General features: G+C 38.8%; 1 protein-coding gene across 4 annotated transcripts in view; it reads right to left on the bottom strand.

Moving 5' to 3' along the window:
* THSD7B (thrombospondin type 1 domain containing 7B) overlaps positions 1 to 26,238 on the bottom strand; it is a 780,632-nt gene that overhangs the window by 445,835 nt on the left and 308,559 nt on the right. For all 4 annotated transcript variants that reach the window (XM_031651193.1, XM_031651195.1, XM_031651196.1 and 1 more), the window contains exon 4: positions 15,029 to 15,277. In XM_031651193.1, coding sequence (XP_031507053.1) covers positions 15,029 to 15,277 — 249 coding nt within the window. The remainder of the gene's footprint in view (positions 1 to 15,028; positions 15,278 to 26,238) is intronic.

Below are 26,238 nucleotides of genomic sequence, written 5' to 3'. Positions count from 1 at the left end.
CAGAGACACATCAGTGAGAGACAGAAAGCCCCTGACCTTGGGAAAATTTTACCTTCTGGTGGGACAGACAGACATAAATGCATCAATATAGGCCATGGCACCAGTTACCGGGTGGGGAGAGAGAGATGGACGAGGAGAGAGATTTCGATGCCATGAAGAGGGAAATCCTCAGAGTCCTAAATAAAATGAGAGAGTGAGCATAAGGATGGTGGACAAGTGGTGTTCTGGGCAGAGAAAAGGGCAGCCTGTCCAAAGGCCCCAGGGAGGCAGAGTGCCCAGCGCTATCTAGAAACAGCAAAGAAGCCAGTGTGGTTAAGACAGGTGGGTCAAGGGGAGAATAATAGAGACAGGACATAAAGAGTAGTCAAAAGCCTCATTATGTGGAACTTCGTAGGCCAGAGCAGGGGTCCCTAATACCCGAACCATGGAGCAGTACTGGTCAGCCGCCTGTTAGGAACCAGGCCTCACAGCAGGAGGTGAGCAGCAGGTGAGCAAGTGAAGCTTCATCTGTATTTACAGCCGCTCCGCATCACTCACATTGCCACCTGAGCCCCACCTCCTGTTAGATCAGCAGCAGCATTAGATTCTCATAGAAGTGCAAACCCTATTGTGAACTGCACAAGAGAGGGATCTAGGTTGTGTGCTTCTTATGAGAATCTGATGCCTGATGATCCATCACTGTCTCCCATCGCCACCCCCAGATGGGACTCTCTAGTTGCAGGAAAACAAGCTCAGGGCTCCTATTGATTTTACATCATGGTGAGTTGTGTAATTATGTCTTTATATATTATAATGTGATAATGATAGAAATAACATGCAAAATAAAAGTAATGCACTTGAATCATCCTGAACCCATCCCCCTGTCCCAGTCCGTGGAAAAATTATCTTCCACAAAACTAGTCCCTGGTACCAAAAAGCTTGATCACTGGGCCAGACGATAGCTTGTGAGTGTTATTCCAAATATGCTGACAACTGTTGGACAATTTTGGGAAGAATGGTAAGATGATGATGCGATTTTAATTTTTTAGGGATCACCTGGCTACTGAGGGAAGTAATAAGCTGTGGGAGCCAGGGAGGTGGAAGAAATTATACATTTGGAGGTCTTTGCTAGTCTAAGAGAAAGGATGATGGCTTCCACTGCAGCAGTCATAGTGAATGTAGTGCAAAGAGATCAGATCCAGTATATATTTTGAAGGTGGAGACAACCTTCTAATGGATTAGACCTGCAATGAGAGAGAGAGGAGTGATGGATGACTCCAAATTTGTTTTTGACCCACGTATTAGCAGCAAAATTTCCTGGCACTGAATTCTTAGGTAAGACAGCACAGGAAAGGGAAGAAAATCCCAAATATTAAGGACACCATGTATTATAATTGTGAAATTTCATTTTTCTTCATTCACCTCCTAGCATCTGTCTTCTGAACTTTTTTCCCCATGCCTGATACTCTTTGCCCAATTTCTCTATGTTTAGTGTATAATTTCAGTTTACTCAGGAAATGGTTCATGAGTGTATCTGCATGAGTAGAAACAGTTAAGATTTAATATGTTATCATAGTCAAAAGGTAGATGTAGCTTACAATGGCAAATCAAAATTATTCAAAGAAAGGAATCTTCTGTAACTGTGGAAATACAAGTCCTCATGAAGAGATACAGGACACAAACTTTTGATTAGGGAAGCTGAGTCTAGACCTTAGAATTAAACAACTCAAGTGGCTGGCTTGACCTCCTGAGAGTGATGTTATCCCACCTAAGGAATCTCATAATTAAAATATTCCCTAAATTGAGGGAGGAAAGGAGGAAGGAATTTATAGCTGTGAAGCAATAAGTAGAGGCATCCCAAATTAGCAAAGCCAGAATTAGAAAAGTAGGCACATTTAAGTAACTCTTCTTTAAATAGAACCAGGACCGTCACAGCTTGACAGCAACCTCTGTCCTTTGAAATCTAAGCTTTATCACTTTCATAAAAGCTTGGGATGGCTTAAAAGTGTGAATTTCTTTTCTCCTTCTTCTAATGGCTTAGATTTAAAGCAGAACAACACAAAATAGAATTTTAAGTGATTTAGTGATAACAGATTGAAAGAATAATTGCATTAGTTAATGGTCATGTTTTGACTGAGCACATATAGATTTGCAAACATTCTTGGAATTGAAACCCTAGTGCAAGGTATTCAAATTAAATGCACGTGTATATTAAAAATCAGTGTGCTGAAGCATGACTAATTTATGATAATGTCTGTTGTCCTTTTAAAGCTGTAAATGCATTTAGAAAAGAATTAACTTGTCATTTTTTGCTGAACAGATGACTACAATAAAAGGAACTGATCAAGCTTTATACATTTTATGCTCTAGTAATTTTTTATTGGATAAAGTGGGACTATTGATTACGGAAAGCTACTGTGAAGTGCAAAGCTCTTTGGTCTTCAGCAAATGACTTTGCCAGACAAACTCCACACATGTATTATTAATAGACTTCTATCACCATATACAGCACTTAGCAGTGTGTTAACTTTCTTACATTAACTGGGGAGCAAATCTTCCATCCAGGAGGTCTTAAAGTGGCACATTGGGGACTCATGAAATAATACCTCAGTAATAGACAAATCCAATAAAAAGGCAAGAGTCTCCTATTGAAACAATTCCAGATTCTTTGAAAACTATTGTTTCTTTTCTAAAACAGATTATCTGGAGGCTCTAGGTCATGACTCCTCTAATTTTATTATTATTATTATACTTTAAATTCTGGGATACATGTGCAGAACATGCAGGTTTGTTACATAGGGATACACGTGTTGTGGTGGCTTGCTGCTCCTATCAACCAGTCATCTATGTTACATATTTCTCCTAATGCTATCCCCCCCTTAGCCCTCCACCCCCCAACAGACCCCAGTGCATGATGTTTCCCTCCCTGTGTCCATGTGTTCTCAATGTTTAACTCCCACTTTGAGTGAGAACATGCGGTGTTTGGTTTTCTGTTCCTGTGTTAGTTTGCTGAAAACGATGGTTTCTAGTTTCATCCAAGTCCCTGCAAAGGACATGAACTCATCCTTTTTTATGGCTGCATAATATTCCATGTTGTATATGTGCCACACTTTGTTTATTCAGAGTATTTATGGGCATTTGTGTCGGTTCCAAGTCTTTGCAATAAATATATGTGTGTATGTGTCTTTGTGGTAGAATGATTTATAATTCTTAGGGTATATACCCAGTAATGAGATTGCTGGGTCCAATGGTATTTCTGTTTCTAGATCCCAGTGGTTGAGCTAATTTACACTGCCACCAACAGTGTAAAAGCATTCCTATTTCTCCACATCCTCTCCAGCATCTGTTGTTTCCTGACTTTTTATTGATTGCCATTCTAACTGGTGTGAGATGGTATCTCATTGTGGTTTTGATTTGCATTTCTCTAATGACCAGGGATGATGAGGTTTTGCTCATATGTGTGTTGGCCACATAAAAGTCTTCTTTTGAGAAGTGTCTGTTGATATCCTTTGCCCACCTTTTAATGGGGTTCTTTTCTTGTAAATTTGTTTAAGTTCCTTGTAGATTCTATATATCAGTCCTTTGTAAAATGGAGAGAAAATTTTTCTCCCATCATGTAGGTTGCCTGTTCACTCTAATGATAGCTTCTTTTGCTGTACAGAAGTTCTTTAGCTTAATTAGATCCCATTTGTCAATTTTGGCTTTTGTTACCATTGCTTTCGGTGTTTTAGTCATGAAGTCCTTCCCCATGCCTATGTCCTGAATGGTATTAATATAGCCTAAGTTTTCTTCTAGGGATTTTACGGTTTTAGGTCTTACATTTAAGGCTTTAATCCATCTTGAGTTAATTTTTGTATATGGTGTAAGGAAGGGGTCCAGTTTCAGTTTTCGGCATATGGCTAGCCAGTTTTCCCAACACCATTTATTAAATAGGGAATCCTTTCTCCACTGCTTGTTTGTGTCAGGTTTGTCAATGATCAGATGATTGTAGATGTGTGGCATTATTTCTGAGGCCTGTGTTCTGTTCCATTGGTCGCTATATCTGTTCTGGTACCAGTAACATGCTATTTTGGTTACTGTAGCCTTGTAGTATAGTTTGAAATCAAGTAGCATGATGCCTGCAGCTTTGCTCTTTTTGCTTAGGATATGTCTTGGCTATATGAGGTCTTTTTGGTTCCACATGAAATTTAAAGTAGTTTTTTCTAATTCTGTGAAGAAAGTCAATGGTAGCTTGATGGGGATAGCACTGAATCTATAAATTACTTTGGGCAGTATGGCCATTTTCATGATATTGATTCTTCCTATTCAGGAGCATGGAATGTTTTTCCATTTGTTTGTGTCCTCTCTTATTTCTTTGAGCAGGGTTTTGTAGTTCTCCTTAAAGAGGTCCTTCACATCCATTGTAAGTTGTATTCTTACGTATGTTAGTCTCTTTGTAGCAACTGTGAATGGGAGTTCACTCATGATTTGGCTCTCTGTTTATTACTGATGTATAGGAATCCTTGTGATTTTTGCACATTGATTTTGTATCCTGAGATTTTGCTGAAGTTGCTTATCAGCTTAAGCAGATATTGGGCTGAGACAACGGGGTTTTTTTAAATATACAATCATGTCATCTGCAAACAGAGACAATTTGACTTCCTCTCTTCCTATTTGAATATCCTTTATTTCTTTCTCTTGCCTGATTGCCCTGGCCAGAACTTCCAATATTATGTTGAATAGGAGTGGTAAGAGAGGAGATTCTTGTCTTGTGCAGGTTTTCAAAGAGAATGCTTCCAGTTTTTGCTTGTTCAGTATGACATTGGCTGTGGGTTTGTAATAAATAGCTCTTATCATTTTGAGATACCTTCCATCAATACCTAGTTTATTGAGAGTTTTCAGCATGAAGTGGTGTTGAATTTTATCGAAGGGCTTTTCTGCATCTATCCAGATAATAATGTGGTTTTTGTCATTGGTTCTGTTTATGTGATGGATTATGTTTATTGATTTGCATATGTTGAACCTGCCTTGCATCTCGGGGATGAAGCCGACTTGATTGTGCTGAATAAGCTTTTTGATGTGCTGCTGAATTCGGTTTGCCAGTATTTTATTGAAGATTTTTGCATCAATGCATCAGGTATATTTACCTGAAATTTTCTTTTTTTCTTGTGTCTCGGCCAGGTTTTAGTATCAGGATGATACTGGCCTCATAAAATGTGTTAGGGAGGATTCCCTCTTTTTCTGTTGTTTGGAATAGTTTCAGAAGGAATGGTGCCAGCTCCTCTTTGAACCTCTGGTAGAATTTGGCTGTGAATCCGTCTGGTCCTGCAATTATTTTGGTTGGTAGGCTATTAATTATTGACTCAATTTCAGAACTTGTCATTAGTCTATTCAGGGATTTGACTTCTTCCTGGTTTAGTCTTGAGAGGGTGTATGTGTCCACAATTTATCCATTTCTTCTAGATTTTCTAGTTTACTTGCATAAAGGTGTTTATAGTATTCTCTGACGGTAGTTTATATTTCTATGGGATCAGTGGTGATCTCCCCTTTATCACTTTTTATTGTGTCATTTGATTCAAAACAGAGAAGAACTCTTTTCTTCTTTATTAGTCTGGCTAGCCGTCTATTTCGTTAATCTTTTCAAAAAACCAGCTCCTGGATTCATTGATTTTTTTCTGAAGGGTTTTTGTGTCTCTATCTCCTTCAGTTCTGCTCTGATCTTAGTTATTTCTTGTCTTCTGTTAGCTTTTGAATTTGTTTCCTCGTGCTTCTCTAGTTCTTTTAATTGTGATGTTAGGGTGTCGATTTTAGATCTTTCCTGCTTTCTCCTGTCTGCATTTAGTGCTATACATTTCCCTCTAAATAGTGCTTTAGCTGTGTTCCAGAGATTCTGCTATGTTGTGTCTTTGTTCTCATTGGTTTCAGAGAACTTATTTATTTCAGCCTTAATTTCATTATTTACCCAGTAGTCATTCAGGAGCAGGCTGTTCAGTTTCCATGTACTCGGGTAGTTTTGAATGAATTTCTTAATCCTGAGTTCTAATTTGATTGCACTGTGGTCTAAGAGACTGTTTGTTATGATTTCTTTCTTTTTTTTTTTTTTTTTGAGATGGAGTCTTGTTCTGTCGCCCAGGCTGGAGTGCAGTGGCGTGATCTCAGCTCACTGCAAGCTCCACCTCCTGGGTTCATACCATTCTCCTGCCTCAGCCTCCCGAGTAGCTGTAGCTGGAACTACAGGCGCCCGCCACCACGTCTGGCTAATTTTTTTGTATTTTTAGTAGAGACAGGGTTTCACCATGTTAGCCAGGATGGTCTCGATCTCCTGACCTCATGATCCATGCCTCGGCCTCCCAAAGTGCTGGGATTACAGGCGTGAGCCACCGCACCCAGCCGATTTCTGTTCTTTCACATTTGCTGAGGAGTGTTTTACTTCCAATGGCGTGGTCAATTTTAGAATAAGTGTGATGTGCTGCTGAGAAGAATGTATATTCTGTTGAATTGGAGTGGAGAGTTCTGTAGCTGTCTTTTAGGTCCACTTGGTCCACAGCTGAGTTCAAGTACTAAATATCCTTGTTAATTTTCTGTCTCGTTGATCTAATATTAACAGTGGGGTGTTAAAGTCTCCCACTATTATTGTGTGGGAGTCTAAGTTTCTTTATAGGTCTCTAAGGACTTGGTTTATGAATCTGGGTGCTCCTGTGTTAGGTGCATATATATTTAGAATAGTTAGCCCATCTTGTTGTGTTTATCCCTTTACCATTATGTAATGCCCTTCTTTGACTTTTTTTTAATCTTTGCTGATGTAAAGTCTGTTTTATCAGAGACTAGGATTGCAACCCCTGCTTTTTTTCTTTTTTTAAATTTCCATTTGCTTGGTAAATATTCCTCCATCCCTTTATTTTTGAGCCTATGTGTGCCTTTGCATGTGAAATGGGTCTCCTGAATACAACACACTGATGGGTATTGACTCTTTATCTAATTTGCCAGTCTGTGTCTTTTAATTGGGGCATTTAGCCCACTTACATATAAGGTTAATATGGTTATGTATGAATTTGATCCTGTCATTATGATGCTAGCTGGTTATTTTGCCCATTCGTTGATGCAGTTTCTTCATAGTGTCAATGGTCTTTATAATTTGGTATGTTTTTGGTTGTACCAGATTTTCCTTTCCATATATAGTGCTTCCTTCAGGAGCTCTTGTAAGGCAAGCCTAGTGATTTTGTCACCACCATCATTTGTCTCTCAGCATTTGCTTGTTTGTAAAGGATTTTATTTCCCCCTCACTTATGAAGCTTAGTTTAGCTGGATATGAAATTCTGGGTTGAAAATTCTTTTCTTTAAGAATAGTGAATATTGGCTCCCACTCTCTTCTGGCTTGCAGGGTTTCTGAAGAGAGATCCACTGTTCATGTGATCGGCTTCCCTTTGTGGGTAACCAGACCTTTCTCTCCGGCTGCCCTCAACATTTTTTCCTTCATTTCAACCTTGTTGAATCTGACAATTTTGTGTCTTGGGGTTGCTCTTCTCAAGGACTATTTTTGTGGTTTTCTCTGTATTTCCTGAATTTGAATGTTGGTCTGTCTTGTTAGGTTGGGGAAGTTCTCCTGGATAATATCTTGAAGAGTGTTTTCCAACTTGGTTCCACTCTCCCTGTCATTTTCAGGCACAGCAATCAAATGTAGGTTTGGTCTTTTCACATAGTTCCATATTTTTTGGAGGCTTTGTTCATTCATTTTCATTCTTTTTTCTCTAATCTTGTCTCCAAGTTTATTTCATTAAGTTGATCTTCAATCTCTGATCTCCTTTCTTCCACTTGATCGATTCAACTATTGATACTTGTTTATGTTCACAAAGTTCTCACGCTTTGTGTTTTTGTGTTTTTCAGATCCATCAGGTCATTATATTCTTCTCTAAACTGGTTATTCTAGTTAACAACTCCTTTAACCTTTTAGGTTCTTAGCTTCCTTGCATTGGGTTAGAACATGCTCCTTTAGTTGGGAGGAGTTTGTTATTAGTCACCTTCTGAAGCCTACTTCTGTCAATTCATCAAACTCATTCTCCATCCAGTTTTGTTCCCCTGCTGGCAAGGAGTTGTGATCCATTGAAGGAGAAGAGGCATTCTGGTTTTTGGAATTTTCAGCCTTTTTGCACTGGTTTTTCCTCATCTTCATGGGTTTATCTAACTTTGGTCTTTCACGTTGGTGACCTTCTGATGGGCTTTTTGTGTGGACGTCCTTTTTGTCAACGTTGATGCCATTCCTTTTTGTTAGTTTTTCTTCTAACAGTCAGGCCCCTCTGCTGAAGGTCTGCTGGAGTTTGCTGGAGGTCCACTTCAGGCTCTGTTTGCCTGGGTATCACCAGCGGAGACTGCAGAACAGCAAAGATTGCTGCCTGTTCCTTCCTCTGGAAGCATCATCCCAGAGGGGCACCCACCAGATGCCAGTTGTAGCTCTCCTATATGAGGTATCTGTCAACCCCTGCATGGAGGTGTCTCCAAGTGAGGAAGCATGGGGGTCAGGGACCCAATTGAGGAGGCAGTCTGTCCCTTAGCAGAACTTGAGTGCTATGCTGGGAGGCCAGCTGCTCTCTTTAGAGCCTGCAGGCAGGAATGTTTAAGTCTACTGAAACTGTGCCAACAGCCACGCCTTCCCCCAGGTACTCTGTCCCAAGGAGATGGGAGTTTTATCTATAAGCCCCTGACTGGGGGTGCTGTTTTTCTTTCAGAGATGCCCTGCCCAGAGAGAAGAAATCTAGACAGGCAGCCTGGCTACAGCTTTGTGGCGCTGCAGTGGGCTCCACCCAGTGTGAACTTCCCAGCGGCTTTGTTTACACTGTGAGGGGAAAACCACCTACTCAAGCCTCAGTAATGGCGGACACCCCTCCCACCACCAAGCTCGAGCATCCCATGTCGACTTCAGAGTGCTGTGCTGGCAGCGAGAATTTCAAGCCAGTGGATCTTAGCTTGCTGGGCTCTGTGGGGGTGGGATCCATTGAGCTAGACCACTTGGCTCCCTGGCTTCAGCCCCCTTTCCAGGATTGTGAATGGTTCTGTCTCACTGGCATTCCAGGCACCACTAGGAGATGAAAATAAACCCTGCTAGCTCTACTTCAAAATAGCTGGAGAAAAGCTGCTTAATTTAAACAGTTTTTGAAAAGCTTCCTTAGAGAATCTGTTAATTTATCTGACAACCATTTATTAAATATCTACTATGTGAAGAGTGTTCAAAAACTTTGACAAATTCAGACTATGATCTCATTCCTCACCTAGTTTGAAGTAACCCTCATAACTAATGACAACAGAGATTTTTTATCTGGAAAGCTGTACACAGTATCAGCAGGATTGTGGAACTGTGGTAAGCTCCCTGGGTCCATCCTTGTGCTGGGTGGATGTCCTTTTTTGATCTTGATGATGCCAATTTCAGCTGTTCTTTATTTTAAAACACCTTTGAGTCTGCCATATTTACTATACAATAAAGATAAACATGAAATAAAGTGCTGAGTGTATAATACTGTTCTGGAACTACCCCACATTTTAACCTTCATTTATTCCTTCAATGTTTGGTGAGCATTTACTATGAGCTAGGCACTTTTCTAGGTGCTACTCTTTCTAAGGAAATGCAAACAAACAAGATAGTCCTATCCATATATGTGAGATGATGTGTTGGGACATTATTATTAAGCACTCTTAAAGGACATGATTATCGTGTTCTGGGCTATCTATAAGGTTGGTGCAATTGCTTTTGCAGCAACCTAATAGTTTTGAAAGAGTACGTCAAACAAGATTCTTAAGACAAATAACCTAAGTGAACACAGACTGGAAGTTTTCTGTTTTATGAATTCTCCAGTGGTTAACACAGTGACAGGCCAAAGCAGATTCTGAACAAACAACCCTTCACAACACAGCACTCTGTTTCAATAGGCAAAGGAGGCAAATGACCACGCCAAGCTTTCATCTACTGTCCTTTTTTCTTGGCACTATCCCAGGCTTCAATATTCATCTAAAAATTCATGAACTAATACCCAGGGTTTTCTCAAGGAAAAAAGGATGTCTAGAAAATCTAAAATTAGGTACAATGCCTCAAAAATATGTTAGGGAAAACCAGGCTGGTCTCAGGGGTTTGTTTCAGAAGCAAATCAAAGTGGGGGTGCAGGGTGCCCAGATAGATCTCTCAGCATAAATTGGCACAAATAGACTTATTTTAAGGGATCTCTAGTCCATGCAAAATAAGGATAAATGAATACATACCAGAAACAAGGCAGGATGAAATAAAAGAGCCCATCTATTCAGTGCCAGACCACAGTATTGGAACGATATTTTACAGATTGGCTTCTCTGTGTAGTAATATCACACAGACTATGTAATACTCTCAGCTGTGCAGCTTCTGCCTTGAGATTTTCTTAAGAGTTTTACTTGGTATTGGTCACTGTCACTATTTAATACTGCTGTCTTACATTTGATTTCATACTCTAAGTGAGCATTTAGGAGATAGAACAGCCATTTTCGGATGAAAACTGTTGCCTCCCAGTGGGGTGGTAGGAATTCCTGGTAGGTCATCTGAGCTGTCGCTTCTAAGAAAGATGTTTGCAGCTGATGTTTTCCCAATATTCGTGTGTGTTACAGTGTCTTTCACCAGAATGGGCCTCTATGAAAGCACAAGAGATCTGGAATCACAGCTGTTCTAGAATCAGGTTGTGTCTCAGCTCTCTGACATGAAGCATTACACTGTTACTATGTCCTTTGTCTTTCTTTACCCCATCTACTAAACAGCACTGCCTCACCCTGCAGTGTTAGAATGCTTTTTGCCTTCCCCTCAGTTGAGATCTAGGATACAATATTTTAGATGTTAGTCAGGACACAGGAAAGTGCCCGAGTGCCAAGGTGTCTTAAATGACTCCTATCTCATCATGTTTGGGGACATAGAATAACATGACACCCAAGATAATGATGCCCAATGACAGGGGACAACCACACAAAGAGCCAGGGTGGCAACTGGCAAGCAAATTTATTCTCTCTCTCATATCTGTTTCCCACCCATGGTATACACTGTGAGTGTTTAATGATATGTTGGAGGTTGGGGAGGTCCACAAAATTACAAATAGACTGGAGGAAGAGGTTTCCTGTGCTCTATATATGTCTTAGTCAAAAAGTACAACTTTGAAACAAACTTATGGCTATACAATGCTAATCTTCATGTAGTTCTAAAATTTCCCACAATAGCATAACATGAACTGGTCTCTGTCTCCTTTCAACTTAAATTAGTTGCTCACAGCAACTACTTGGTGGTGTGGTGGCCCCAGGGAACGCTTCTCAAATGATCTCCTGTTAGTTACAATTCCCTTCATGGAGTCATGCCTTAGGGATGGTCATTCATAGTGTTTAGTGTGAAAATGCTGGACAGTTGAGCCCAGCTCGTGAGAAGAGTATCCCCAAAAGCGATGCTACTGAAGATTATTAATATCCAGGGACTGGAGCACTTTTCTACCTATACCTTGTTCTTAAAATATTTTCCCCTAATTTCCTGAGTGACTAATTTATTTACTTCCTTTGATTTCCCTACCTTCTCAAATCCTGCTTGTTCAAATGATGCTTCTCTAGGGACACTTTAATTTCATCACCTGTGCTGAGCCCTCATCACAGCATTCCAGAACCTCTAGCTTTACCCTACTTTGATGTTTTATTTTTTTGCATAGCTTTTCCAAGTTTACTTTATATTATTTATTTGGTGTATTTTCACTAAAATTTAGGTTCCAGTGGGGGAGGGAAGTTTGTCTTTTGTGTTCTCTAAGGTATCTCAAATGCTTAATATAGTGTTTGGCATATAGCAAAGGCTTAATGGGTATTTGTTGAATGAATAAACACATCTCCAATAGCAAAGACAGTGGAAGGATAAAAGTCAAACAGAATTCTGAAAGACTTTTTAAAACACTATGAGGAATCAAAAAAGGATGTATTTACCTCCTGGGGAGAAATAAGGTGAATTAACTTGATGCATGTGACTTGCTCATGAGTTCTGGGAAAAGAAACATGAGAATTTTTGTTCCCTAATAGATTTTCATTTTCCTTTCCCTTGTTAACAATTAATTTTAATCACTGATATAAAACCAGAAACAAAAGTTAGTACATAGCCTCTATGCTTTCCCGTGGTAGAGGCCACAGCCCAGATTTCAGACAAATTAGAATGTCAGCTGATGTTTAGTTGCCGTTACTTATGTATTCTCCTTCCCACAACCAAGTAGAATCATTAGTTACATCATTCTCCCTATGGAACACCGGTTGGTTGGTATTTCAGTTAATTCTCCAATACTCCTATGTCCTACAGCTTTACCATTTTAAAAGTTTATTTATTTATTTTTATATATTTATTTGTGTGTGTGTGTGTGTGTGTGTGTGTCAAACTCAGCAACATTTTCAAACAGTAGAACTAGGGGGCCAGGTTCATCACCAGTGAAGCCTGTCAGCCTCTGTTTTCAGACACTAAGGTTCTACCAAATGAAGATCAATATAGAAACTCATCTTGTGTACATCCTGAATTATTACTTTCCACATTATCTTGTTGAAAAAAAATACGATGCACACAAATGCATGCATATTAGTAGGTATAACCTTATCTTAGTGCATATCTTCACTGTGCCTATCATGAGAGTCTGTGTGACATAATGGAAAGAACACTGGCTTCAGAGTTGAGTGAATTTGTGCTTGGATCTTAAAGCAAATTCACATCCCCTTTCACTCTCAAAAATGTTCATTTGGGTGGTAAACTCTCTGTCACACTAAGTATTATTTATATTTACTTAATTTATAACTCTGTTACAATTATTGGCCAACAGTAGGTACTTGATAAAAGGTAGGCATTGTTTAACAAACATACATGTAGTTCAGCTTTCTCAGCATTGCCAGGAAGGTACCATTCTGACTTCCAAGATAACTGCAATAGTTATTAACAAAGAAAATGGAAGGTTGCCTATACATCAGCAAACCTTTGAAAGTATCAGGAAGAGAGTATTAGCTATCCCATGAAAAAAAAAAAACTGAAGGATAGAGGCATCAATGTCAAGGTCATCATGAAACCCAGATTTTATTCCTGCCTGTATACCATCGAGAAGCCTTCTAAAGTAAACATCCAAAGAGAAATAAGATTTCTAAATTATATAGAAGAAATATGTTTCTACCCCATGAAACTATTATTGTATGCTAAGGAAAAGAGATACTCTCTTTCTGGAAGAAACAAACACACCTGCAAATAGCAACAATAGTGGTCACCCTTCTTGCAGTGCCTCCTATGTGCTAAGCCCTGGGCCTGGCATTTCACATGCCTGGTCTTCAACCTTTCAAGCCTGCCACACAGGCAGTATTATCAGATGCATTCTACTGAAAGAGTAAATGCCTTGGAAAAGTTGTATAGCTTGTTCAAGATCACACCGCTAGTAAGTGATGAAGATACAATTTTAATCCAGGTATTTCAATGTTAAAAGGGATAGAGGTCTCAGAGTTATGCCATTTTCAAGCTTCTGTTTTACTTCAAAATTAGTGTTTTGAAAGACTCAACACAACACAACAAGAAAGGGTTCTGTGAAGCTGAGAGTTTGCGGTAAAGAGACATGCACTGCATCTATACCTTCTGCATTTGAGGGAAGGAATGATACAAATCTAAGGGGTCATTTTAGCAAAAAAAGAACAATAAGAACATAAGGAACTGTGTTCAATCAACACTGGTTCCAACTGGGAAGTGGGGATGTGAGAGGCTAAGAGTTCTGACGACGGAAACCTGCCTTTCTAATGCACACTTGATATCAGGTTTGAGGAAGAGCCAGGCTTCACCCCACCACCAGTAACTATTGGGTCGGTTACCCATACCCTTCACACATCACCAAATCACTAATTCATACAGAAAACTATTTTTTCCTTCTTTTATTTTTTGCTGGGGAAATGATTCTATAGTCATGGAAGTTACAAGAAACTATAAGAAAAATGCCTATCATGAATAGCTACAGATTTAACAGATACAGTTCAGAGCAGCTGTTCAGCAGGAAACACCACAAAACCATCCCTAACAGATTTCTGTCTGTTATCAAACCGGGCCCACTGCGAGCCAACGACCTAAAGGAAAACACACTGCAGACCTTTACCCAGGTCTATGGAGCCACACAATATATAACCAATGTTAAAATGTAGGCCAGGCACAGCGTGGTGGCTCACGCCTGCAATCCCAGCACTTTGGGAAGCTGAGGTGGGAGTACTGCTTAAGCCCAGGAGTTTGAGACCAGCCTGAGCAACATAGTGAGACCCCATCTCTATATAAAATAAAAAATATATATAGTAGCACATACCTGTAGTCCCAGCTACTCAAGAGGCTGAGGTGGGAGAATTTCTTGAGCCCAGGAGGTGGAGGCTACAGTGAGCCATAATTACACCATTGCACTCCACTCTGGGCAACTGAGTTTTTGTCTCAAAAAAAAAAAAAATGAAGTTAAAATGTAGCCATTAATATATGTTAAATCCTTTCTTGAATATTCTCTGGCTCCTTAGGGATTCTGGAATTGAAGAATGCCACATAGCGGCAGTAAGATTTGAAAACAGAACTGAGTTCGAATCAGGATACTGCCACTCATTACCTACATAACTTCAGAAACTATTTAATCTCTCTGAACATTAGTAGCTTCATTTGTAAAATGGAGATGCCATGAATGGCCTCTTAGGTTACTATGAGAATTAGGTGTGTTGTGTCGGGTAATAATAGCTAATGGTTACTGAGCATTTACTATCTGTCAAACACAGGATGAATTAAGCACTGCTGGTAAACTAAGGCACTCTAATTAAGTTACTTGAAGAAATTCACATAATTAGAAAGTCACAGAAACAGGACTTAAACCAAGGGAGTCAACACCAAAGCCCATGTTATTAACCTGTTCTCCTGTGCTGCCGATTATGGAACTTGTATACTGAGTGAAGACTCAATAAATATGAGACACAGCTACTTTCATTCCTGAATGAATGTAATTCATTACATTCCTATAACATTAAATGAGGTTAGATATTAAAACACACTAAAGAAGGCATAAAGGCATAATACCTGGGACATTGCTGCAGAAGCTCTCCTTCAACAATGCAGGCTTCTTTCTCAAGAAGTTCAGGGCACTCCTTTCCACCTCCAATAGCAATGTGCTTCACGTTCCGGCTCCTGCTCCTAAACCCTGGCAAGAGACTCCCTGAATGGCATGTCTTGGAGCAGGGGCTCCAGGAGGACCACTCGGAGGTTTCACAGTCTTTGGGCATGATGCAGGACTGAACAGTCAATGGGAAGGAGTCTTGCATGCAAAGGCTGAAAAAAACAGAAGTAGAAAACAGGAGGCCATAGATTAATGGAGGTGAGTAACATTATAAACTGCCTACTATGGGAAAAAAAAAAAAAAAACTCTGAAATTTCAGCATTTAATAGGAAGATTTTTAAAACAATTTTAGAGACCTCATGAAAAAATATTGAAGAGCATAGCATTTGAAGAGTGTTTATTTCTTCTGAAATAGTGAAGCTGCTTCACTCTAGCAAGATATACATGTCAGATAGGTCCACCTATATCAGTATTATTAGAAAATAATGAGGGTCCTTCTAGGCTGCTTTTTTTTTTTTTTACTGAGACGGAGTCTTGCTCTGTCGCCCAGGCCGGAGTGCTGTGGTGCAACCTCCACCTCCCAGGTTCAAGCGATTCTCCTGTCTCAGCCTCCCAAGTAGCTGAGACTACAGGAACACGCCACCACGCCCAGGTAATTTTTGTATTTTTAGTAGAGAGAGGGTTTTATCATGTTGGACACGCTGGTCTCGGACTCCTGACCTCAAGTGAGGTCCCACCTTGGCCTCCCAAAGTGCTGGGGTTACGGGCGTGAACCAGCCACCGCACCCAGTCCTTCTAGGAGGCTTTCACCTACGTTAGCCTACTATTACCATGGATTGACTGGTTTTCAGGTGTCCAAACTGTGCTGCATTTCACAGATAACTTTCTCACAACAATCTCACGAGCTTACATTTTATTATGTCTACTTTGTAGATACATTTAGGCTCAGAAAGGCTAAGTAATTGTACAGTATCAAAAAAGGTAAATATAAACTTTAGAATATTCATCTATCCATTCTTGTACATACTGGGCAATTTTTTAAATGTGCTGTTATATTTCCTCATGTTGTTAGGCTCTGAGCACCAATTTACTGATCTGCAAAATGTGTGTGTGATCAAGTACCAACAGTCTAATTAGGAAATAGGTAAATAAATAAAAAGATAAGATAATGCGATAATGTGGCCAACCCGACATAAAAGTATTTGTAATGATGAGGAGAAACACTGATGAGGCAGTGATGAACCCCCAGTAAGGCAGAAGGGTGCTCAGAGAGGCCACCTGAGCTACATTTTTAAAAGATTAATGGGAGTTTCTCAGGCACACAGAAAACACTATTCTAAGGCAAAACAACAGCATATTCAAAGGTTTGAAATTATACCTTTTGGGGATGGGAACCAGTGGTATACTGGAGCTAGCTCTAGCTGCTCACAGGAGCCAACTGTTAAATTTTCAGGAATTTGCAAACCACTTGACCTCCTGTAAGCTTAACATTGGCCAAAGTCAGAGTATTTACAATACAGAAATTGGCAAATGCTACAAATCAAGCCCCCTCTCTCAGACTCCTGAGAACTGGTTGCTAACCATTCATAAGCACACCACCGGGTACACGTAGGAGCCCATTTGTTCTGCTGAAGCGTAAAGTGCCAGGAGGAACGTGGATAGAAACGAGGTATAAGGGTTCTTCAAAAGCTGCTCTGAAAGGGCTTCCTGTCACAGGCTAAGAAATTGGTTTAATTAGGCATTAAATGACTTCAAGTGGAGGGAAATCAGATTCATATTGGGAGATAGTATTTCAAATATTAATTGGCAATCTGTTCCTTTTGTCCCTTGTTATTAGTTCTTTTATTCAGTCAAAGGCAACCAATACTTTGGGAGGAAAAGGATAATATTCTAAGAATGTAAACTAAAGAAGGGGTCAATGTTCAAATACTGACAGACAGCTTTTGGTAACAGTTCCTCTGAATGTGGTTTAAAAAAGGTGGTGGGGGGGCAGGCATAGTGGCTCATGCCTATAATCCCAACACTTTGGGAGGTCAAGGCAGGCAGATCACCTGAGTTCAGGAGTTAGAGACCAGCCTGGCCAACACGATGAAACCTTGCCTCTACTAAAAATACAAAAATTAGTCAGTCACAGTGGTGTGTGCCTGGAGTCCTAGCTACTTGGGAGGCCGAGGCAGGAGAATTGCTTGAACCTGAGAGGAGGGGGCTAGAGTGAAACGAGATCGCACCACTGTACTCCAGCCTGGGAGAGTCTCAAAAAAAAAAAAAAAAAAAAGGAAGAAGTCTTAAATTGTTTCATTTCTAACTTGTGAAAATACATAAATGGGGGAGCGATCACTTATAGAAGACAGAGTAAAACATGCTCATGTTTGGCCATATTGATAGTAAATTTCTGTATTTATACCCCCATTAAGCTATTAAGAGTTAATGTGGTATTCACAGAGGAAAAGCTAAATCTTCCTCTGGTCCAGTATTTTATTTTTTATTTATTTTTCGAGACAGGGTCTCACTCTGTTACTCAGGCTGGGTGCAATAGTGCAATTAGGGCTCATTGCAGCCTTGACCTCCCCAGGCGCAGGTAATCCTCCCACCTCAGTCTCCTGAGTAGCTGGGACTACAGATGCACAACACCACAACAGTCTAATTTTGTTATATTTTGTAGAGACAGGGTTTTGTCATGTTGCCCAGGCTGGTCTTGAGCTCCTGGGTTCAAGCAATCCATCTGACTTGTTCGCCCAAAGTGCCACGATTGTAGGTGTGAGCCACCAAGCCCAGCCTCAATATTTTATTTTTAAAAAATCTATTCAGATAATATTAGTCCTTTCAAAATGAAAAGGGCAGTGTATCATTGTTACTGTTCAATTCAATGTGACAATCTGGACCTGGGATCAAAATTGATTAGAAAGAACCTCCCCTGGCTGGGCACCGTGGTTCACGCCTGTAATCCCAGCACTTTGGGAGGCCGAGGCAGGCGGATCACAAGGTCAGGAGATGGAGACCATCCTGGCTAACACAGTGAAACCCCGTCTCTACGAAAAATACGAAAAATTAGCCGGGCGTGGTGGCAGGCGCCTGTAGTCCCAGCTATTAAGGAGGTTGAGGCGGGAGAATGGTGTGAAGCTTGCAGTGAGCCGAGATTGCGCCACTGCACTCCAGTCTGAGTAACAGAGTGAGACTCCGTCTCAAAAAAAAAAAAAAAAAAAAAAAAAGACCCTCTCCTGAAAATATCTCACCTAATACAGAAAGCAATGTCACTGTTGCCAAGTAAAGCAGAGGTTGGGGGAGGGGACCACCTTTTTCTATTGCGTGATGCAACAGAAAGCTGTAGGTCAACAAGAAGTTTCCATGTTTTGACTTTTCAGAAATTGTTACAGGCTGAGTTTCATTGCTCTAAAATTAATATGTTGAAGTCATAACTGGGACCTCAGATGGCAAACTTATTTGGAGATAGAGTGATTAAGAAGGTAATTAAAATAAAGCATAGGTTAGGCCTTAATCCAATATGACTGCCTTATAAGAGAATAGCACACAGGCACATACACAGGAAAGACCATGTGACCACACAGCGGGAGGGCAGCCATCTACAAGCCAAGGAGAGAGCCTTCAGAAAAAAAGTAATGCTGCCCCCACCTTAATCTTGGACTTCCAGAAAGTGAGTGAGTGAGTGAGTGAATAAAATAAAATAAAATAAAAATAAAAATCTGTTGTTTGACCCAGCAAGTTTGTGGAACTTCTTAACGGCAGCCTGAACAAACCAATGCAGGAATGTAAAAGAGTTTTATAACTTGTGTATGTTTTTAGAAAATGAGTTTCAATTTCCAAGATTGATTTCATTTTTCCCTTCATAAAGAAAGCCCCATGCTATTTCATTCCCTGTATACAGCTAAAGTAGTGGTTCCTTTCTTCCCACTTACCAGCTTTCACTCTCTGTTGGTCATCCTTCCCACATTGACTTTTCCTCCTGGACCAGCAGAACAGATAATAAGTCTCCAACAGTAAGAGCATGTTCAGGGAGTTACAGGAATTAATTAAGGCTTTTATATTTTTGAAAAGGGCTCCTAATTCTTGTTTTCTTTCCAAGAAATAGCATATGTCCTATTGATTACATATTTACATACTTTTAATGTTATTGTCACTGTCCCACTCCTTGGTCAAAACAATAATAATAAAAGGTAACATGTTGAGCTCTGGTCTAATTTGATCAGTAAGATTCCCTTTTCTGGAACAGTAAAAGGAACATTAGATGGTGAAACAGAAATATCTGGGTCCTGTACTTTGCATCACGATATATTATTATGACCTTAATCTCTTGACTGCTAAGTTTCATTATCAGCAGGGAAACAATAATAAAATGTGATTTACTCACCCCTTAGATTTGTAGTAACCTTTAGTGTAATTGGAATGACCTTACAAACTAAAATCCACAATAACAATTTTTGTCCACACACAGAAATGAAAACTGATCCTTTTGTAGAGAATGCTATCTCTTCTTAATGGAATAGATCTATTCTGCTGATTTGCCTTTTTAAAAAAGATGATGTGATAATTTGACCCGTCACATACATAGAACATGTTGTCTTTTGTAAATTACTCCCCAAATATTTAAATATAAAGAAAATATTGGAAACCAAAATTATGCTAGTAATTCTTACTTCCCCTGGAAATGTAAGAAAATCTCTCTATTTACAAATATGGGCAGAAGCTCTCATAAAATAAAAATCAGTAGCAAAGTACCTCCAATTCATTAGCACTCCACTTACCACTACTTTTACATCATACATCAAACATATAGAAAAATAGAGTAATATAACAAATACTTCCATACCTTTCTAGCAAAACTAACATTTGGTTCAAATTTCCTTAATTAATAAAAAAATTACAAATTCTGGTGAAATCCCTAGTGTTCTTTGCAATTCTAGTTTTATTTCTGTCTCCTCAGACATAGCTACTATCCTTAAACTGATTGTATTATTTCAGATATAAAAATGCAATAATTAATAAGTATAAATGTTTTATACTTTCAGATGTATAGACCTGTATTTATAGATCGCATGTAGTATTGCCATTTATATTTTTTAAATTTTTATTTTTTAAATTTTTTTATTTCTGTAAGTTATTGGAGAACAATGGTGTTTGGTTACATCAGTAAGTTCTTTTTCCTTTTTTTCATTTTTTTGAGACCAAGTCTCACTCTGTCACCCAGGCTGGAGTGCAGTGGCACAGTCTTGGCTCACTGTAACCTCTGCCTCTCAGGTTCAAGGAATTCTTGTGTCTCAGCCTCCACGTAGCTGGGACTACAGGCACACCATCATACTCGGCTAATTTTTTGTATTTTTAGTAGAGATGGGCTTCACCCTGTTGACCAAACTGGACTCAAATTCCCAACCTCAGGTAATCTGCCCTCTTTGGCCTCTTTAGTGGTGATTTGTGAGATTTTGGTGCGCCCATCACCCAAGCAGTCTACACTGCACCCTATTTGTAGTTTATTCCTGACTCTTTCCCACCCTTTCCCCATGAGTCCTCAAAGTCCATTGTGTCATTCTTATGCCTTTGCATCCTCATAGCTTAGCTCCCGCTTATGAGTGAGGACATAGGATGTTTGGTTTTCCATTCCTGAGTTACTTGACTTAGAGTAAGAGTTTCCAGTCTCATCCAGGTCACTGTGAATGCCATTAATTCATTCCTTTTTATGGCTGAGTCATATTTCATCATATCTTTACATATACACACACACACATATATACACACGTATACATATATATGTTTTGTGTGTATATGTATATATACATATACACACCAGTTTGTTTATCCACTCATTAATGGATGGGAATTTTGGTTGGTTCCACATTTTTGCAATTGCGAATTGTGCTGCTGTAAACATGCATGTGCAAGTATATTTTTCGTATAATGACTTATTTTCCTCTGGGTAGTAGGATTGCTGGATCAAATGATAGTTCCACTTTTAGTTCTTTAAGGAATCTCCACATTGTTTTTCATAGTGGTTACACTAGTTTATATTTTCCACCAGCAGTGCAGAAGTGTTCCTTGTCCACTGTATCCACACCAACATCTAATATTTTTCGATTTTTTTTATTACAGCCATTCTTGCAGGAGTAAGGTGATATCGCATTGTGGTTTTGATTTGCATAATGCTGACCATTAGTGATGTTCAACATTTTTTTCATATGTTTGTTGGCCATTTGTATATCTTCTTTTGAGAATTGTCTATTTAGGTCCTTGGCCCACTTTTTGATGGGATTGGTTTTTTCTTGTTGGTTTGAGTTCATTGTAGAATCTGGATATTAGTACTTTGTCACATGTATAGATTGTGAAGATTTTTTCCTACTCTGTGGGTTTTCTGTTTATTTTGCTGATGGTTCCTATTGCCATGCAAAAGCTCTTTGGTTTAATTAAGTCCCAGCTATTTATCTTTGTTTTGATTGCATTTGCTTTTGGGTTCTTGGTCATGAAACCGTTGCCTAAGCCAATGGACGGGTTTTTCCAATGTTATCTTCTAGGATTTTTAAAGTTTCATGACTTAGATTTAAGTCCTTAATCCATCTTAGTTGGTTTTTGTATAAGGTGAGAGATGGGGATCCAGTTTCATTCTCCTAAGTGGGGCTAGACAGTTATCCTAGCACCATTTGTTGAAAAGGGTGTCCTTTCCTCACTTTATGTTTTTGTTTTGTTTGCTTTGTTGAAGATAATCTGGGTTCTCTATTCTGTTCCATTGGTCTATGTGCCTTTCTTTGTTTTTTTGTTTTGTTTTGTTTTGTTTTTTTGTTTGTTTGTTTGTTTGTTTGAGGCAGAGTCTCGCTCTGTCGCCCAAGCTGGAGTGCAGTGGCACGATCTTGGCTCACTGCAACCTCTACCTCCCAGGTTCAAGCAATTCTCCTGCCTCAGCCTCCCAAGTAGTTAGGACTACAGGCACACACCACCATGCCTGGCTACTTTTTTGTATTTCAGTAGAGACAGGGTTTCACTGTGTTGCCCAGGCTAGTCTCAAACTCCTGAACTCAGGCAATCCATCTGCCTCGGCCTCCCAAAGTGCTACAATTACAGACATGAGCCACTGTGCCTGGCCTATGTACCTATTTTACACCAGTACCATGCTGTTTTGGTGACTATGGCCTTATAATACAGTTTGAAATCAGGTAATGTGATGCCTCCAGATTTGTTCTTTTTGCTTAGGTTTGCTTTGGCTATGCAGGCTCTTTTTTGGTTCCATATGAATTTTAGAATTGTTTTTTCTAACTCAGTGAAGAATGATGGTAGTGTATTTTATAGGAATTGTATTGAATTTGTAGATTGCTTTTGGCAGTATGGTCATTTTCACAATACAGACTCTACCCATCCGTGAGCATGGGATGTGTTTCCATTTGTTTGTGTCATCTGTGATTTCTTTCAGCAGTGTTTTGTAGTTTTCCTTGTAGAGGTCTTTCACTTCATTGGTTAGTTTTTTTGTTTTTTGCAGCTATTGTAAAAGAAGTCCAGTTCTGATTTGATTCTCAGCTTGGTAGCAGCTGGTATACAGAAGAGCTACTGATATGTGTACATTAATTTTGTATCCAGAAACTTTGCTTAATTCTTTTATCAATACTGGGAGCTTTCTGCAGGAGGCTTTAGATAAACGATCATGTCATCAGCAAACAGCGACAGTTTGGCTTCCTCTTTTCCGACTCGTATGCCTTTAGTTCTTTTGTCTGATTGCTCTGGCTAGGACTTTCAGTACTATGTGAAGAGGAGTGGTGAGAGTGTAATTAATAAGAATAAATGTTTTATGCTTTAACTAAGACGTATGTACCTGTATTTACAGATAGCACGTAGTATTGCCATATATATATTTTTTAAATTTTTACTTGTTTTTGTTATACATATTGCTCTGAAAAAGATTTTCCTCATGTAGTATTGTGATTTCTAGATATATCCGTGTTGACCATGCAGATAGAGTTCATTCATTTTCATTATTGAGTAATATTCCAGTATATGAATACCTGGCAATTCATTTCCCAATTAGTGGGACCTTTGGTTGTGCTCAATTTCTTGCAAATCCACAGGATGATGTATTGAACCTCCTTGGACATATCTCTATGTGTTACACACGTAAAAGAGATTTCTCCTAGTAGTATTGCCTAGAGTTAGGTCATGAATATTTATATAAGCAGATACATAAAGTATTGTCAAATTTTTTTCTTTTCAACATGCTCCCAATTCTTGGTATCATCAGGCTTATTTTTCTAAAATGTTGAGAAAATTCATTTGTTTTCCAGATTACCATGAGCTTTATGTTCCTCTCACATCATTAATGACTCTTCATACTTCCTATTCTGCAAATTGGTCCATACTGTTTGACCACTGTGGTCCACACCTAATAATTGGAATCAATGAATGTGCCACCATACATGGCAAAATAAACTTTGTAGAGGTGATTAAGTTAAGAATCTTGTGAAGGGGAAATGATCCTGGAGTACCCAGTGGACCCAATGAATCACAGCATCTTTGTAAGAGGGAGGCAGAAAAGTCAAAATCAGAGAAGGAGACAGAAGCAGGAGTTGGAGAGATACGAGTTAGAAATCAAGGATTGTGGGAAGATAGAAAATGATTTTGTGCCTATAGCTACCAGAGTTTTTTTTAACTTTTAGACATTTTTAGTGGCAGGGGTGGTGGAGTCTTGCTCTATTGCCCAGGCTGGAGTGCAATGGCGCGATCTTGGCTCACTCCAACTTCTGTCTCCAGGGTTCAAGTGATTCTTCTGCCTCAGCGTCCCAAACAGCTGGAACAACAGGCGTGCACCATCATGCCCAGCTAATTTTTGTATTTTCAGTAGGGAAGGGGTTTGCCAGGCTGGTCTTGAACTCCTGACCTCAGGTGATCCACTCACCTTGGCCTCTCAAAGTGCTGGGATTACAGGCATTAGCCACCACACCCAGCCAACTTTTAGACTTCTAACATGTATTTTTTTCCTACTGAGTTTAAGTACACAGACACGCACACACACACACGCATACAGACTTATACATAGATAGATGTTGACAATAGACATATAGAAATATATGCATAGATTCTGAAGAGTAGTTTCTTGGTGGTTTTATATAATACAAACATAGTTTCCTATATTTGATTTTTAATTTTGTTACAGTGTTTTTTTTGTAATACACAGTTTTTAAATTTCTTGATTTATACTTCCTCTCATAGTTTTTTTTTATGCTACACTTGAGATTTTTTCCTCAGTCCCAATGCTATAAATCCATGCTCTCATATTTTTTCGTTTAGAAAATTTTATTCTTTACAACTTCCTATTTAGGTCATCAATTCATTTTCAGGTATGGTGTTTAATAGGTCCTCCTTTTATGGCATCATCATCCATCAGATATTTAACCTACATAATTCTTTTTCTTTTATTTTTGTTCTATTTTCTGTGTTTTTTTTTTCTTTCCAAGTAATTTACCCTAAATTAGCCTCCAACATTTTATTAATTTTTAACTTATTTTGCAATTAGATTTTTAATGTTCATTTCTTAATTATTCCTTTTAAATATTATCTTGTTTTATCATAACTGCAATATTTCATCTTATGTAACTGACAATATTAAAATATTTTTATTTTATTTTTTTCTGTACATTATCCCATTTTATTCGTCATTCCTGATTTCTATTTATTTTGTCCTCACTGTTTCACATTGGACTTAGCTTAAATTTTTGGTGAACCTTTGCTATTAGGGATTAGAATGTGGTACCAAAAACACAAATTGGAAGCTCTTTTATTATAGGTGAGTCTTATCCAATATCAATCATTACTATTGGCTGATTATGCAAGGACCAGGGCATTTTATTTGTGTTTCTCAAATGCCAGTATCCATAAGTCCTTACTTTTTAGCTTGCCTTTTTCTCAGGATAGGAATCCCCTATCTCTTGCTTCATGTGTATAAACTTGGATGGTGCTTTTATGACAGCTGACTAGAGAAAGGGAGCGCTGTCAGGGCTCTCTCACAAACTATGTAGACTTTCACTTTTACTCTGCATGTTCACAGTATGATCTTTTACACTAACACTATCTTCTCTAGGTAAGGGGGTAACTTTTAGGACCACTGAACACATTTGTCTTTAGTTTCTTACAACACTATACTTCCTAAGGCTTCCAATAATCTTGTATTTGTCAGAATAAAATAGGCTATACTTTGGTAACAACCTTGGAAATCTGAATATCTGTCAAAATAAGTGTTTATTTTCTTTTCACATAAAAAGTTTGATGAAGGTTGTTCAACTCTTCCAGAGGGCAATGTTCTAAGTAACGACTTAGGATTCAGGTTGTGTTCACCTTATAGATTCACCATCTAGAATATGTGGCTTTCAAGTTCACCCTTAAAAAGGAAAGAGGGAGCAGGAGGGTCACCCAAAGTGATTTATGACTTTGGCTTAGAAGTGGCTTAGGTTGCTCCTGCCTACAAGTCATTGGTCAGATCTCAATCAAATGACTCAAATATGCAGCAAAGAAGACAGTGAAATATCAGTGCAGCTATGCCCTGTAAATTGATTTGCTTCTTGAAGATTTTCCAACTGAAGAGGAGCTTTCTACTTTCCCCACTCAGGTAGGTGAATTACCACTCATATCTTTACTTTTCAGCTCCCAAAATTTGTTGAACTTTCTTCCCAATTGTCACTTGCTTTATTATATTTTTTCTTGGGAATTTATGCCTCTTTAATTATTTTACTGTCATGTAAGTAGATTTCCCCAATACAGCAGACATAGCTGTGTTCATTTTATCATGTTCAACCAGAAACCTAAAAAGTTATGTGACACAAAGCTTTGCTACAACCATATAATAATCCAATTTGTAAATAAACATATTCCTAGAGAGCTAAATCTACCCTACATATGGAAAAAGTACTGATTAGAAGTAACTAATAACAAAAGAGTAAAGACCCTAATTGTGAAGGTACTTGAATTTCTACTAATTTTGTTCTAAATTATGTAATATTTGTTTACAAAACATAATACTTCTAAAATACACTTTACAGTTAAAAGTAATTTTATAAAACTGAAATTGCAACTGAGTACTTTAGAAACTCTTAATAAAACAGTGGGCTATTCAAAATCATGCTTATTCCAATTATTTAACAAAAACAGTGCTATCCATATGGCAGCAGCCTACCCAAATTATAGCATAATTACA

The sequence above is a fragment of the Papio anubis genome, chromosome 10, assembly GCF_008728515.1.
Source record: "Papio anubis isolate 15944 chromosome 10, Panubis1.0, whole genome shotgun sequence".
NCBI classification, from domain to species: Eukaryota; Metazoa; Chordata; class Mammalia; order Primates; family Cercopithecidae; genus Papio; species Papio anubis.
This window is presented reverse-complemented; position numbering and strand designations above follow the sequence as displayed.